This window comes from Tachysurus fulvidraco, chromosome 14 (assembly GCF_022655615.1).
Source record: "Tachysurus fulvidraco isolate hzauxx_2018 chromosome 14, HZAU_PFXX_2.0, whole genome shotgun sequence".
Lineage (NCBI taxonomy): Eukaryota > Metazoa > Chordata > Actinopteri > Siluriformes > Bagridae > Tachysurus > Tachysurus fulvidraco.
In genome coordinates, this window is record NC_062531.1 from 24451185 (window position 1) to 24468684 (window position 17500).

The 17500-nt window shown below is 43.7% G+C and overlaps 1 protein-coding gene across 8 annotated transcripts in view; it reads left to right on the plus strand.

Moving 5' to 3' along the window:
• Positions 1-17500, plus strand: part of ncor2 (nuclear receptor corepressor 2) — an 88215-nt gene that overhangs the window by 8198 nt on the left and 62517 nt on the right. For all 8 annotated transcript variants that reach the window (XM_047800279.1, XM_047800276.1, XM_047800283.1 and 5 more), the window contains exon 2: positions 16764-16966. In XM_047800279.1, the coding sequence (XP_047656235.1) occupies positions 16862-16966 (105 nt within the window). In that variant the 5' untranslated portion in view covers positions 16764-16861. The remainder of the gene's footprint in view (positions 1-16763; positions 16967-17500) is intronic.

Below are 17500 nucleotides of genomic sequence, written 5' to 3' on the forward strand. Positions count from 1 at the left end.
GTCTGTGCGTGAGAGTGTGTGTGTGTGTGTGTCTGTGCGTGAGAGTGTGTGTGTGTGTGTGTCTGTGCGTGAGAGTGTGTGTGTGTGTGTGTGTGTCTGTGCGTGAGTGTGTGTGTGTGTGTCTGTGCGTGAGAGTGTGTGTGTGTCTGTGCGTGAGTGTGTGTGTGTGTGTGTCTGTGCGTCAGAGTGTGTGTGTGTGTGTGTGTTTGTGCGTGAGAGTGTGTGTGTGTGTGTGTTTGTGCGCGAGTGTGTTGTGTGTGTGGAGGCGCGTGTGTGTGAGGTTTTTTGTCTGAAACCCTTCACAGATCTCCCCATGATGACGTGTATAGTGGTGTTTGAGGTAACAAGTGAAACAAAAGGATTTTGTCGTATTTCTGGAATCTAAATCTGATCTTTTTTATAGAAAACGTACTTTAACATTCTCACAGCTTTTTGGAATTACAGCTGAAACTGGAATAAACACTTTTTCCGAAGCCCAGAGGTTCTGAATGATTCAGTAGTGTTAATGATGGATTAGTCTGGGGAATAATCAGGAGCCTTAGCAGCTCTCATACTGAAGGCTCACTTTTTGTTCATGCACTAAATCTGTAGTCAGAAGGTTTTGTGTAGCTGCGCTCACCCCCCCCCCAAAATGATTTATTTATTTATTTATTTATTTATTTATTTATTTATTTATTTATTTATTTATTTATTGTTTAATCCCAATCTCTAACGTCGATGTTTGTTTTATTCCGCACTTTTACATACGTTCGAGACCTCGTGGAGCTCATGAGACTCACCAAGGGTTTAATAAAGGCACTTTTCTTTAACGAGCTTGTTGTCCGTCTCGGATCATGTAGCGCGTTCGCCTGGGAATGAGTGGTTACTATGGAAACGATAATGTAGAACAAGCGGGTTCATGTAAATCTGTGGGCTTTGCAGTTGTGTTGCTATAAAATTTTTTATTCTTTTTTTTAGGGATGAATGGGGTGATGATTTGTTCGAGAGTAAACACACATAATGAGTTAATAAACACACACGATGCGTTAATAAACACACACGATGCGTTAATAACCACACGATGCATTAATAATCACACACGATGCGTTAATAAACACACATGATGCGTTAATAAACACACACGATGCGTTAATAATCACACACGATGCGTTAATAATCACACACGATGCGTTAATAAACACACACAGAGTTAATAAACACACACAGAGTTAATAAACACACACAGAGTTAATAAACACACACAGAGTTAATAAACACACACGATGAGTTAATAAACACACACAGAGTTAATAAACACACACGATGAGTTAATAAACACACACATTCTCCAGGTTTAAGAAGCTGAACTGAAAGGTTAAAGATCAAGTCCTCTGAATTTAAAAGCCGGCTCCTGCTCACAGTCACGTCCATTTCGTAACGTTGCAGTTTGTGTTTATCTGTCTGGTGTTTTTATCTGTCTGGTGTTTTTATCTGACTGAGCATTATTAACTTTCACTTCTTCACTTTTCCAACCCAGCCACATGGCATCATGTCTTCGTGACAGCGAACAGAAATCGCGGCGGAAGTTTTGTGCCTCAGATATCGCTCTGCTGAGAAAAACCTGTGTCTGTGTGTCTGTGTCTGTGTGTCTGTGTCTGTGTGTCTGTGTGTGTGTGTCTGTGTGTCTGTGTCTGTGTGTCTGTGTGTGTGTCTGTGTGTGTGTGTGTGTGTCTGTGTGTGTGTCTGTGTGTGTGTCTGTGTGTGTGTCTGTGTGTGTGTCTGTGTGTGTGGGTGTGTGTGTGGGTGTGTGTGTGGGTGTGTGTGTGGGTGTGTGTGTGGGTGTGTGTGTGGGTGTGTGTGTGGGTGTGTGTGTGGGTGTGTGTGTGGGTGTGTGTGTGTGTGTGTGTGTGTGTGGGTGTGTGTCTGTGGGTGTGTGTGTGTGTCTGTGTGTGTGTGTCTGTGTGTGTGTGTCTGTGTGTGTGTGTCTGTGTGTGTGTGTCTGTGTCTGTGTGTGTGTGTGTGTGTGTGTGTCTGTGTGTGTGTCTGTGTGTGTGTGTGTGTGTGTGTGTGTCTGTGTGTGTGTCTGTGTGTGTGTCTGTGTGTGTGTCTGTGTGTGTGTCTGTGTGTGTGTCTGTGTGTGTGTCTGTGTGTGTGTCTGTGTGTGTGTCTGTGTGTGTGTCTCTGTGTGTGTCTCTGTGTCTGTCGGTGTCTGTCGGTGTCTGTCGGTGTGTGTGTGTGTCTGTGTTGAACATTTCAGCTCATCCTCTCACAGGCCCCCACAGCTGCTGTCTCACAGACACTTCCAGGAAACTGGAGGCCTGCCAGAGAGGCAAGAAAAACGTGTGAAAGACTAAAAATGACGTGCCAGACTGGAACTGAGCACCAGACAAGAGGTGTGTGTGTGTGTGTGGGGTGTGTGTGGGGTGTGTGTTACTGCATGGTGCTGTGAGGTTAGGCAGCTTGTCTTGATCTGGGTCGTCATGGTGAAGAAAAACACATTAATTCACTCAGTGTTAAAACCAACAACCACAAGATCACACATGAACAAAGTTTCAAATCACTTTCACTCACTCACTCACTCACTCACTCTCTCACTCACTCTGTCTCTCTTTCTCTCTCTCTGTCTCTCTTTCTCTCGCACACCCACACCCCCCACACACAAGACTGCTGTTCAGAGGGGAGTATGAGACTGTAGGAGAGATCATCGTCATCACCACCACCAGGATATGAAACGTTTTCCCTTCTCTCCACTTTTATTTACTCCTTGTTAATACAGCGTGTAATCTGCGGTTACGCTGCATGACCGCTTCTACCCTGAGCGCAGCTTCTGGTTCCTATAGTAACAGCTCCTCCACAGGGGCCTGTACATCAGACTTGTACGTGGCTTCAGTGATCCGATGACATGGATTACAACAAGAGAAAGATTTCTCCGTATCCGAAACAATCAGCAAACCTGACCTCAACGCTGGTCTGTGAGCTTGGCTGTTGTTATGCAGCTCACACTGAAGGCTATGGCAGCGTTAGGCACCGAATGTGGTGCCAATATTTTCGCACAGTCTCCAGACCAAAACAGAGCAGACAAAACGAACAGAACGAAACCGAAGTTAAGAAAGGGATCGAAAAAAGCGTGCGGTTTGTAACGCTCTTGGGTTTTACGTTCCCTTCGGTGGGCTCCGGTCTGTCGCCGTGTTTGCTCCGCCCACTTTCCACTTTTCCTAATTCCCCCCGTCTCCGTCTTTGTTCCCGTTCAATCGATCGACAGCTCTTAGCGAAAATAAACGAGTTACATATTTCATAACCAGTAAGATGAAGTTTTAATAATCTTAAAGTGATCCAACGACAATCTGGATTTTAGGTGATTAGTAGCGTTATTGGAATTTGATCGGTTAACGTTAAGTAACGCTTTGGCGTGAAGACTTTTATAATCCTGAATCCCATCTAATTCCCAGCGGTGGCTAAGAGACGGGACGCTTCCACCGCGGCTCACAAAGTTTAGAACCGTCACTCTGTAAGTCTAGATTTATTCACATCAGTAAAATCCTAACAATTTCCTCAGTGTCACAAACGTGGCCGCTACCAGAAAACCAGAGCACTTGGACTGATGTGTTTTAGATGTCACCAGTCAGACGGCAAGGACTCGGTAACTAGAGAACAAGATACACCGTTGTTTCAGTTCAAATCAGCAGAGCTTCAGGATGACGGCCTCCACCGAGTCGGCACCGGATCTCTATTTAGAGACGCGCGATATTATGGATGCGAGCGTCGAAATGTCATCCCGGTTTCTCCGTCGCTGTTCTCCGTCCTTCATGCTCCACCGAGCCCTGGCAGCAGTTTCAACCACACGGATTCAATCAAACCTTCTGGAAGAGCGTATTTCTGCGTTTGGCCAGATCCGTGTGGGTTTTTTTTTGGAATGTATAGCGTTAGCAATCTGTTTTCTCTCTGTTCATCTCACTGCATGATGAGCGGTGACGTGAAGAAAACAAGACTGCAGTCTTCTCTGCACTGTAATAGCAGCTCTGTTGTGGTGCTCGTCGTCATCATCACTGTCATGCTCTGTGTAGCACACACGCACGCACGATATCTGTAATAGATGAGAACGCTTGCGGCACTTGGACAGCCTGTACGGTGATTGGGCAGCAGGCTTGGGTGGTGACATCACTAAAGGAAGCTCGATCGTAAAGCTAGCTTGAAACCAGCTATCACGGGGGTGAATAAACAGAGATTGCCACTGGCCCGTCGTGTTGCTGTGAAAGGAGGCGGTGCTTGATCGCGTTTTAGAGTCTCAACCGAAAAGTCTGGCCAGTGAGACTAACGCCTGCGAAGCCACGACGGGCGTAAATAACAAGATGCGTACGATCGGGACGGCGTTCATATTTATTTACGTTTTAACTTGTTAACAGGGGAAGAAGCTCTGCTGGGTTTGTGTTTACTGTTGATACTGCAAACAGCCACGATGGAGTCACGTCACTTACCGACCTCTGGGTCGAGGACATGTTCGACCACCGTAACCATAACAACAGTGCCTAAAGGTCACCTACCGAACTAGGAAGTCGTAGCATTTGCAGTTTTCACGTCATCGGCGTCACAACGCTTTGTACATCAGAAAACTCTGCGAGGTTCCAGCGCACCAGGAGACTGAAGCTACCCTGAGGCTGTCTTCTTAGCGTTTCTGTTACCGCCGCTCCGACACCAGGAGTCCTAACAGACTCGCAGAACAGCGCAACTACAAACCCGTTAAAAAGCATAAAAAGACGTGTCACATCCGTGTCTCACGTTTAAACGCAGTCACCGCTCAAGTGCAACCTACAACTTTAAATATATGTATAGTCAAATTAGGACATCTCATGAATACTTGGGAATTTTAGCTTTGTTCTAACAATACTGGAAGATTCAAGTAATAAAACTAAACAAATAAAACCAAGCGAAGGTCTTTTTTTTATGATCTGTAAGATGTAATCGAACAATTTTGTATTCTGACCTACAGGTGTATCACATCAGGAGCAAATTATTAGGACATTTTTACAAAGACTTGTCTTATTTAAACCTCACCTACTTAGTTTGGTTTAAAGAAGAATCGATGCTTATGGGTCTGGTAAGGATTTGTATTGAGTCTTTCCGCTGTCCAGAAATCATTTACAAGTGGATAAGATTTAAAACAACTGCCAACATCACCGGGTCAGGACGTCCAAGCACATTCACCCCAAGAGCAGATCGCAAGATGCTTAAAGGTAGGGTCTCTGAAAAACCCTAAAATATCATCACAAGGATCTACAGCAAGCTCGTGCTACAGTTGACGTCAAAGTGAGTGAACCTACAATCAGAAAGAGACCGAACCACTTTATCATGAGGTGTGAAGGAGGAAACATTTACTGTCTAAGAACAACATGAGGACAAGACCGAAGTTTGTGAAGGAAGGCCGAGACGAGGGAAGGGAGACCGAGACGAAGGAAGGAAGGGAGGAAGACCGAGACGAAGGAAGGGAGGAAGACCGAGACGAAGGAAGGGAGGAAGACCGAGACGAAGGAACACCGAGACGAAGGAAGGGAGGAAGACCGAGACGAAGGAACACCGAGACGAAGGAAGGGAGGAACACCGAGACGAAGGAAGGGAGGAACACCGAGACGAAGGGACACCGAGGCGAAGGGACACCGAGACGAAGGAGGGAAGGAACACCGAGACGAAGGAGGGAAGGAACACCGAGACGAAGGAGGGAAGGAACACCGAGACGAAGGAGGGAAGGAACACCGAGACGAAGGAGGGAAGGAACACCAAGACGAAGGAACACCGAGACAAAGGCTGGAAGGAACACCGAGACGAAAAACAAGACTTAAAGGACAACGTGCATTGGACCGACGAGTATAAAACCGAGTAATAACAAGTACGCAATAACAGACAGCCTTCGGTGTAAACCGAATACAGCATTGCAGCAAAAGAACCTCATACCAACTGTGAAACCTTGAGATGGTGGTGTTCTGGTATGGAGATGTTTTGCTGCAGCGGGAACTGGTCTGCTCACTATCATAGAATCCACAAGTCTACCTTGTGTCAGAAGGTGCTTGAGGAACATGAGACCATCTGTCAAAAAACTGAAGCTGAAGTGGAACTGGACCTTAAAACAGGACACAACCATCCCAGTAAATCCACCATGGACTCGCCGAACAGTAAAAAACAGAGAACTCTGGAGCGGTCAAGTCAAAGCCCAGATCTAAATCCTGTTGACATCCTGTGTGGTGATTCGAAACAGACCGCATATATAAAAAAAAACCTCACAAACATCTCACAGCTGACAGAGTTCTGCATCGAGGAGTGTGGAAACCGTCTACAAACGAATAGACGGCTACCAAAAAAAAACGTGTTGAAGGGGGAAGCGCTAGCGGTTAGGGCACAGGGGCTTCTAACGTTTCCCTCATACACGGTTTTGTCGATTTTCTTTTGTGTAATAAGTGAAAACGAAGTGATTTTGTTGTTGTTGTTGTTCACATGCAATTATATATATATATATATATATCTCGATTCGTGAGCCGTGAGACGAACAGAAAGAGTCCGCTGCGACGTTCCAGAGAAGCGTAGCCGAGAGCGTGGGTGGTTTTCAGGCTGAGAGGGAAACGCTGAAATTCTCAGCGTAGGAAAAACCGACTGTGTCACACTTCCTAAATCTCCTCAGACCCATTGTTTTTCTTTAATACCACACCGAAGACTTTCCAAACGCTTTGAACCCAAAGAACCCGGATCACCTTAAAAAAAAAAAAAACCCAAACAAAAAACTTTGCTTTGGTGATTAATCTCCCTGCAGTCATTCATGTGTGTGTGTGTGTATGTCTCTCTCTCTCACACTCACACACACACACACACACACACACACACACACACCTTTTCCCATCAGCACAAAAGGCAGTTACTTTTATTAGCCGCTATTAGACGGGATTACTCTGTCATCATGTGATCTCCGGTTAAACGTACATAAAAAGACATAACGATTTCAGGTGCTTGGAGTTGATCTGCTGGAGTGTGTGTGGGGTGTGTGTGTGTGTGTGTCCTAGTTCCTGGCTGCGTGATGGAGCGTTGAGTCATGTGGAAGTGTGCCAGCGAGTTACTGGAAGAGGAGTCGTGCTTTCTATCAGCTCTTGTGTCCTTGATATCAGCGGCGGGAATCAAAAGCAGCCTGCGAAAGGAAGGCACGTGGAGTTCTGCGCTCTGATTGGTCACGAGGTGTTGATTGATATCCTTCAGCAGCAGCAGCTCTGACACGCAGCTCCGCCTGTAACTCAGCTGATTAACACCACCTCACTTCATCACACTATCAGTTTCGTTTGAGGATGACCTACTTTGTTATTCGGTGTGTGTGTGAGAAGGGCTATTAGTGATGCAGACTTGTTTGGTTTGATGATGATGTGTGTGTGTGTGTGTGTGTGTGTGTGAAGGGCTATTAGTGATGCAGACTTGTTTGGTTTGATGATGATGACGATGAAGTCACAGTTATAACACACCAGCTGTGAGTTGGTCGCACCTGTACAAACATCTCAGAGAGAGAAATGTGGGCCGTCAAACTGCTGCTATACTGTCTGTCTCTCTCTGTCTGTTTGTCTTTCTCTTTTCTGTCTTCCTGTATGTGTCTGTCTGTCTCTCTCTTTCTGACTGTCTGCCTCTGTCTTTGTCGATCTTTGTCCTTTTTTTTCTTGGTCGATCTTTCTCTCTCTGTCTCTCTCTGTCTCTCTGTCTGTCTGTCTCTCTCTCTCTCTGTCTCTCTCACTCTTTTTGTCTTTCTCTCTCTCTCTCTGTCTGTCTGTCTCTCTCTCTCTCTCTCTCTCTCTCCTTATCTACACTTTACTTTTTAAGACTGGTCAGATAAGGATTTTCTACATTTGGGCCATAAATCTAAACTGCAGCTCTGGCTTTCAGTCCTGAGCTTCTAAATACTGAAGCTTCTACAGATTAATGAGATGACACACACACACACACACACACACACACACACACACACACACACACACACACACCCTTCTCCACCATGTGTGTGCATGCAGGAGAGCTGAGGGTTACAGAACCTGTAGGAAGCCTCTTCTTGCCGCCGAAGGAAATTCCACTGGGGGGGGTCGAAGGTCACGAGCGGTGGAATCTCATTTTCTGCTTGGCCGACGCTAAAAAATAAGCGTCTGAAGCAGGGCGGCACACAAAAGCGCCGAAACGAGGCTTTTACTGCACACGCTTTTATTGTACTGCTTTGAGATCTGGCAGAAGAGCTGTGTGTGTGTGCGCGTGCGCGTGTGTGTGTGTGTGTGTGTATGTGGAGGAAACAAATGGTGCCCCACGTGTTTAACAGGTGTCTCTCATGAACACAGCCTCAGACTTTCACACTGCTCTCTGATCTGTCTTCCTTTTCTCCTTCTTACTCTCTTACTTTGTCTTCTGCTCTAAATGAGACAAATATCCAGTCATTACCCCGATAAAATAAAATCGTATTTTATAATCCTGTCCCAAATTATCAGACTGTCCGTGTCGTGGATCAGACTCACTGGTGTCTGAAGATCTCGAATCGTCACATTTAGAATCACGTTTTGTTTTATTATTATTTTTTAAGTAATTATTTTTAAGCACTTTTATGTTTGCCGCTGTGACCGTCGTCGATGGAAAAACCTTTTGCAGGAATGAAATTAAATATTGTGCACCTTTTTAAATGGAAACACACATTCTCACACACACACACACACACACACACACACACACACACTGGCCTTGAGTCAGAGAGACAGGAGGATTAATGCAGATTATCCTCTGCTGAGAGATGAGTCTTTCTGTGTGTGTGTGAGTGTGTGTGTGTGTGTGTGTGTGAGTGTGAGGGTGAGGGAGTGTGTGTGAGGGAGTGTGTGAGGGTGAGGGAGTGTGTGTGAGGGTGAGGGAGTGTGTGTGAGGGTGAGGGAGTGTGTGTGAGGGTGAGGGAGTGTGTGTGAGGGTGAGGGAGTGTGTGTGAGGGTGTGGGTGTGTGTGAGGGTGTGGGTGTGTGTGAGGGTGTGGGTGTGTGTCAGGGTGTGTGTGTGTCAGGGTCCCCACGCACACAGGGATTCAGTCTTTTATTCCTCGTCCTGTCCTGTATGCTGGAAGAGGGCGTGTCGTGTTGCTTATAGGACCACTTAAAAGGCCAGACAGCTGCTCTGAGCTTTGACCTCCAGGGGTCAAAGCTCAGCCGAACAATGGCATAAATAAAGAGCAAGACACACACACACACACACACACACAGAGTTAAATAGAAATACGGTTAATTAACAGTTGGTCAATACGGTTGGTTCTACATAACTGGGGTGTGTTAGTGTGTGTGTGTGTGTGTGTGTGTGTGTGTGTGTGTGTGTGTGTGTGTGTGTGTGTGTGTGTGTGCAGCAGGCAGGATGTGTGGTTAATGGTACTGTATTGTAACATACTGACAGATGAAAATAAGCAATGAAATCTTAAGTCTCATGGTCCTTCAGGAAGTGTGTGTGTGTGTGTGTGTGTGTGTGTGTGAGAGAGAGAGTGACGCAGTGAGCTGGAATGGTACTGGGTAATTTGGCAGGCTCGAGGCTGATAAATTAAAGGCAGTAGCGCTGTGACAGAACTGTATCTCTGTTAGATCTGTTCATCACATGTTCACTGAGAGATCAGTGAAGTAGTGTGTGTGTGTGTGTGTGTGTGTGTGTGTGTGTGTCAGTCAGAGGGGAGCGATTAAAACACTATCCAGAGACATTTTCCCACTGGCTGTTTATGATTAGCGGTTTTGGAGCTTGAACAATGTTTCGTGGTCGTGTTGGAATTGCGTAAGCAGTCGTGTCGGAGAACCGAGAGGCGGGTTCTAGAGTGTGGAACATGAGGATAGCATACGGGACAGGTTCGTGCCATCTAGACTCCTCCTTTACACCGCCATGATGTTTGCTGACACTTGGTCCCGATCCGTTCCAGTACGTGACCTATAACCTTTATGTAGTTTGTGTACAAAAACTTTTTTTTGTTCTGTATGCCCCGCCCCCTTCCCCCGATCTCAAACGATCTACAATAAAATAAAAAAAATCATCAACATCAGAAACTCTTTCTGTAAATATTAAATAACCTGGATATAAAAACGCACCGCATCGACAAAGAAAAGTCCTACGCCTGTTAGCGCTGTGTTTCTCCTGTTCCTATGGAAACGCTAACGAATCAGGACAGGCGTGTTGTGCCGTAGCTCGCTGTTACTGAACTCGTCACATGTGACTTGTTTCTTTATTAAACCGTAAAAAAAAAAAAAAAAATTAAGGTGTTCTGATGTCGCTCCAGTATCGGAATCCCGCAAGTCCCACAGCACGTACAGTATAGGCGAAGTTCTAAAAGGTCTGAAATAACAGCGGGCTTCAGGGTGTCGCCGCAGTCATGTTGTCCCGAACGTGTTTCTCACGAAGCCGCCGCGTGTTTTTCTAACCCTGTGTTAAATTTGCATAAAAGAGCCGCCGCCTCGCTCCGCCTTTTTCTCCGCACATGAACGTGCTGCTCGGTTTCCTGCCACAACCCACAAGATGTCAAGCTTTTAAGACATCACAATATCAGGCTGAACAGGGACACATTTACATGGGGACTTTCTGAAGACTAGCTGTTTTGTCAGTACAAAAGTAATGGCACCCTACAAGAGGAGGACGTGTTAAGCGGTGCACTCGCTCTGTGCTTTTTTTTTTAATCCCGCTAAATACAATTCACTGCATTCCAAATTTCAAGTTTGACAACCTGCGTATTCGTATCAGGTGAAGTCATGATCAGTGGAAGATCAGCGCATCACAGCAGGACGTTTACAGAAAATCCGAGATGGAGGAAGCACAGAATATTCTAAAGAATATGGAGTCCACAGCAGAAGACAAGATGCCAGGTTTGCGTCGTCGCTGTGTGTCAGATGGCATATTTTAACATCGGCACTATTTTTCTAAAATGCGTTAATCGTCCTCTGAAATATTTACTACAGTAAGTGGTGTGTTATACTGTAGAACTTTGTGATGTGTGTATGATGTCATATACGTATTGCAACCGGATTCTCTGTGGTTTCTGAAGAAATTCTAGCGTGACCGTTAGCTGTTCTCTGTGAACGCAACAAAACCATCCCACTGTCACATGTTCCTGGTGTACCGAAGGTGTTTAAACATTAGCACTCAAGGGGGCGATAGAGAGCATGTTAGTTTTCCAAAGAAAACTGATGCATGTAAGGTGGAATTTTGTAGTACGGTGCCCTTTTAATCTGCGAGGGTAAAATGTATGAAAGAGTAAATGATCTCTTAAAGAAAGTTTTAGCAAACTTCACATTTGTTTAGTCATGATTTTTCTTTTTCATGCCTTTTTATGGAGTTTTGTGGGCGTGGTAAATGTAAATCGTCTCTGACATGAAGACGCGGGGGTAGTTACAGCTGACCGGAGATTGGGCGAAGAGAATTTGGGCGGTTTTGTTTGGTCTTATTTGTTTTGTTTGTAGTTTTGTTTGGTCTGTTATTTGTTTTGTTTGTAGATTTGTTTGGTCTGTTATTTGTTTTGTTTGTAGATTTGTTTGGTTTCTTATTTGTTTGGTTTGAAGTTTTGTTTGTAGTTTTGTTTGGTCTGTTATTTTTTTTCTTTGTAGATTTGTTTGGTTTCTTATTTGTTTTGTTTGTAGTTTTGTTTGGTCTGTTTGTTGTTTTGTTTGTAGTTTTGTTTTGTTTGTAGTTTTTTATGTTTTCATTTGTAGTTTTGTTTGTAGTTTTGTTTGGTTTCTTATTTGTTTCGTTTGTAGTTTTGTTTGGTTTCTTATTTGTTTCGTTTGTAGTTTTGTTTGGTTTCTTATTTGTTTGGTTTGTAGTTTTGTTTGTAGTTTCGTTTGGTCTGTTTTGTTTGTAGTTTTGTTTGGTTTCTTATTTGTTTCGTTTGAAGTTTTGTTTGTAGTTTTGTTTGGTCTGTTATTTGTTTTGTTTGTAGATTTGTTTGTAGTTTTGTTTGGTCTGTTATTTGTTTTGTTTGTAGGTTTGTTTGGCTTCTTATTTGTTTTGTTTAGTTTTGTCTGTTATTTGTTTTGTTTGTAGTGTTTGTAGTTATGTTATATGAACAAATTCTTTTCCTAGATATTTAGTCCTAAATCGTAGCATATATTTTGTTTCATGTCTAGAGTGTTTCAGTCTATTATCAGCTTGTTAACGTGTCGAGTCTTACACAAGCTCCTGATAATAAGCGGTGTTGTGAGAGGTTTTCATCCTCATGCTGCTTTAAACACTGCAACGAGGCTGCAGGGTTTCTGACTGGAGCTTTAAATCACCCAATAGCAAACTTAATTGTACTGTCACTTATGTAAGTGGAGAGAGAGAGAGAGAGAGAGAGAGAGAGAGAGAGAGAGAGAGCGCTAATCTCAGCTCATTAGCTCAAGTACATCAGCTTTATTTCTTCTGTCTTGTGCTGTGTGCTTTTTCACGTAATTAGCTCACTGATTAGGATCTGAGCTGCAAAATGTCGTGACAGTGAAGGATGCAGGAATCATTCCCAATAAAAGAGCCTGCTGTGTGTGTGTGTGTGTGTGTGTGTGTGTGTGTGTGGGGACAGTTGTTATTTTTTTTTAATTGAAGAGGATTGCGAGAGGTTGGATTATGGGTAATGGTAATGGCAATACAGTACTGTGTGTGTGTGTGTGTGTGTGTGTGTGTGTGTGTGTGTGTGTGTGTGTGTGTGTGTGTGTGTGTGTGTGTGTTTGTGTGTGTGTGTGTGATGAAACAGAGCGAGTCCTCCCAAGTGCTTGATCTTCTTTAGGAGAAGTAAAGATAGAGAGCGAGTGATGGATAGAAGTAACATAAACGATCCCATAAAGAGACGTAGAGAAAAACATCTGATTATTAAAATGCTACAAATATTTAGATGCCAATCAAAAAAAGGCAGAAAAAAGGTCGTGTGTTCATTAGGAGAGTCACACAGACTAAAGTCTAAACTTTAGATCGGTTTAAAAGTATTCATAAAATTTTGGTACTGCTAAGTTTTCTTCTCACGACATAAAAGCCGAGTAAACGATTCCGAATCTGGTCAGTAAACACAGTTGAAGGATTTACAAAAAGGTTTATTGTGCAGGTCAAAAAGACCGAGCAAAAAAAACCAAGATAAAAGCATCTGTAGAGGACAATCGATGAGAAAATGACACACTCCAAACTTTAAACAAAATAACATCGTCTGACCCAACAACAAACAAGACAATCACATGCTCCAAACAAAAACGAGATAAAACTACTCACTCCAAAGAATAACAGAGATAATTACCTGCTCCAAACCAAAATGAGAAAATTTGTCCCGCATAAGAACGAGATAAAATTACCTGTCTTGTGAGATAAATTACCTGCTTCAAACAATAAACAAGATAAATGACCTGCTCCAAACGATAAACGAGATAAATGACCTGCTCCAAACAATAAACGAGATAAATGACCTGCTCCAAACAATAAACGAGATAAATGACCTGCTCCAAACAATAAACGAGATAAATGACTTGCTCCAAACAATAAACGAGATAATTACCTGCTCCAAACAAGAAATGAGAAATGAGAACTACCTGTTCCCAACAATAAACGAGATAATTACCTGCTCCAAACAATAAACGAGATAATTACCTGCTCCAAACAATAACCGAGATAAATGACTTGCTCCCAACAATAAACGAGACAAATTACCTGCTCCAAACAATAAAAAAGACATTTACAAAAAAAGAGAGAAAAACATTTGCCCACCCCGCATTATAAATGAGATAAAATGCCCCAAACCATACAGTAGATGAGAGAAACAAAATGATTTGCATTAAACCGTAAGCAAGATAAATGAAACCGAAACAGCTGAAAAGTGGGAATGAAAACGGAAACCTGTATTTACCAAAAAAAAAAACAACCCGGTGGTTTCGCTGATCAGAAGGAGATAACTGAGAAAAATAACACTGAAAATAAACGGGTTCGTTTTAATGAAATGATGAATCTAATCTCACACCGAGAGCCTGACTGCATTTTCCACCTTTTATTTCAGTTGGTTTCTTTGTTGTTAATTATTTGTCTTCTGCAGCGAGCGAGTTGCAGTATTTAAAATATTCTGTTACTACATACTGAACCGCTGGTTTAATGGAGCTGTGAAAGAGAAAGTGAGTGAGGCAGAGAGAGAAGGAGCGAGGGAAGAATGGAAAGAGAGACGGGTGAATGAGTTCATCCCTGCTGCTGGCAGGCGGCCAAGTGCTCTTGCCTGTGGGTGTTTGTATCCGTGCCAGGGCATGTGTTTCCCCTCCTGTCTGTGTTTATTCTCTCTCTCTCTCTCTCTCTCTCTCTCTCTCTCTCTCTCTCTCTCTCTCTCTCTCTCTTTCTCTCACCCTCTCTCTCTCACACACACTCTCTTTCTCTTTCTCTCACCCTCTCTCTCTCTTTCTCTTTCTCACACTCTCTCTCACTCTTTTTCTTGCTCTTTCTCTCTCTCTGTGTGTGTCCCATTCTGTCTCTCATTCCACAGCAGTATTTTGTCTTTGAAACTTTTGAGTCAATTTAATCCATCTCTCTCTCACACACTCTTTCTTTCTCTCTCTCTCTTTTTCTCACACTCTCTCTTTCTCACTCTTTCTCTCTCTGTGTGTGTGTCCCATTCTTTCTCTCATTCCACAGCAGTATTTTGTCTTTGAGACTTTTGAGTCGATTTAATCCACCTCTCTCTTTCTCTCTGTCTCTCTCTCTTTCACTCTTTTTTTTTCCTACTGTCCATGGTAACCAAAGCATTAATCCATAATAAAAGAATGCCTTCACCTCTCTCTCTCCCTCCCTCTCTCTCTCCCTCCCTCTCCCTCTCTCTCTGTCTCTCGGTTCGATGTGGAGTGTGATATTGCACTACAAACACTGTTTCAGCTCGTCTAAAGCTCCATCCATCTCCTGCTGTAAAAACCCCAGGGTGATTTCTCCTCACATGAAGGTTCTCTGTGGACTCCGTGCCCTTTATTCCTCACGTTAAAGAGCAGCGAGTTTAAAGGACCAGCGCTAAGTGAAATTCAGCTGGAGATCACACACAGATAATAAAATGAGGTTCACTGAGATCTAAGAGATTTCTGTCTGGCTTTCGGCCTGTTGATCAGGTGTGTTTTTAACTAGCGTCTGTCTTTAGCTTCTGTCAGTTAGTGTTATTTATTATTTAGGGTATTTATCCATCGTTTGGCTGACTGACCGTCTCACCGACTCGCTGGCCGTCTCACCGACTCGCTGGCCGTCTCACCGACTCGCTGGCCGTCTCACCGACTCGCTGGCCGTCTCAGCATCTTGCCGACCGTCTCACCAACTGTCTCGCTGACCGTCTCACCGTCTCGCTGACCGCCTCACCGACTCGCTGACCGCCTCGCTGACCACCTCACCGACTCAGACAGACTCTGACCGCCACACCGACTCGCTGACCGCCTCATCGACTCTCTGACCGTCTATCTGACTGAGTGTTGATGTCCGTGATGAACTTGATGTCCATCTTGATGAAGATAACTCGCTGACATCTTTCCTTAAAAAAATCAGAGGAACTGTGTTCAGCAGTTAGAACAGAATTAAAGACCCAGATTGTAGAAATCTATAATCCCCCAACACACACACACACACACACACCCCAATTTCTTTCCTCTGTTTCATTCAGAGGCAGATGATCAGGTGATCTTGTGTGTGTCGGAACGATAATTCGATTTTGCGCCCGTGTGAAAGACCTGAGCTGACTTGTAATAATAATAAACATGGGCTTGTTTGCTTTGTTCTGTGGTTCACTAACTGTGTGTTAAATCTGCTGAGATCAGCCAGATCTGTGTGTGTGTGTGTGTGTGTGTGTGTGCGCGTGCTTTCGAACCTGTGTGTATTTATAGCATGTAGAAAAGTGCTGACTCTTGCTCTTTTTCTGTTTTCTTTAACCCTGACGTGCTTCTGCAGAATATTGGCACTGAGATAAAAATAATCTATTATATGTCTTTATGTGGTGAGAGATTTGTGGGTGCGCACACGCGTGTGTGTATGTGTGTGTGTGTGTGTGTGTGTGTGTGTTTTGCTTCAAAGCTTAAAGTTTGATCCACAGCCGAATAAAGCGAGGCAGCGTCTTACCGTGTAAAAGTGATGCTTGTAGTGATTCGTTCTCTTCGGCGATTTGACTCTTAGTCGACTCAGTGATTTGACTCTTAGTCGACTCAGTTGAATCAAACATGCAGGATTTGTTTATTGACTTATTTTTAGATGCAAGCTTCTAAACGAATCCGAAGAACAGCACAGTGTTTTGAGATTTTGACGTACCGATAAAGAAGATAAACAGGTTTCTAAATGGTAGAATTATTGAATCATTATTGATTCATTTTCAGCACTGACTCAGTTTCATTCGGGTGATTGATATATATATATATATATATATATATATATATCAATTTTTTTTTTACTGCACACACTTGGCATTTCTTTTCTTTACCATATTTTTGACCAATAAGGATGTTTTTAACTCTACACACCACACACACTGCTTTCTTTTGTTTTTTTTTATTGTTTTATTTGCTGGTTGAAACCAAACCTCGTAGCAAATGAATCAGATGAATCATTTTTGTACCGATTTAGAGTAAGTGTTTTGTATTGGGCAGCTCTTTACATTTTAAACATTTGTTCATCCCCTGCATCTATTCTCTGACTCTTCTGTTCATCTGACCGAATTGCGTTCTTTCGGAATCGATTTTTTTCCCCCTTGTTCTTAAAAAACGATTTGTTGTTGTCGTTCTGTCCTCCTACACGTTCCTGTTTGTTAGTCTCATTTCTGTGCACTTCTCTTTCCAGGTTGCTGTTGACTGTCAGCTCTCGATTCCAAAGAATGGCCAGCGTGCATAGAGCAGCCACGCCCACTTCCTGTGTGTAGAGGAAGTCTCGTCTTCAACATGTCCTCTCACCCGCAGCCGGTTCCTCAGAGCCGGAGAGCCCTGGAAGCCCGACACCTGCCGAGCGCTTCTGGCCTTCCTTTGCAGATAGGCCGCCCTCACACGGTACACACACATACACACATACATACACACACACACACACACACACACACATACATACACACACACACACACACACACACACGGCACACACACACACACACACACACACGCACACATAAAACATACAGACACACACATAAGACACACACATACACACATACACACACACAAACACACACATACACACACAAACAAACACACACACACACACTTGACTATGATTAGACCTCCGAGGTCACACAGATTAGACTGGGTGATAAGTGTGCTCACACTTTTTTTCACACACGCGTCTCTTTTTGCACAAAGGTTATTTGCAGTAGCGTGCAAATGTTTGTGCACCCCGGCCCCGACGAGTCGATTTATGCCGTGAAAAGAAGTCGAGCGTCAGTCTTTTTCAAACAATGTTTCATCTTCAACCCCTTCAAAAAAGGGCTAATTATGGGTTTGTCAAAAGTATGTACACCCTTTCAGTTATAAAGTCAGAGTTAGACGGAAGGATGTATTCAGAAAAGAGTCAGCGAAGAAGCTGAAAAG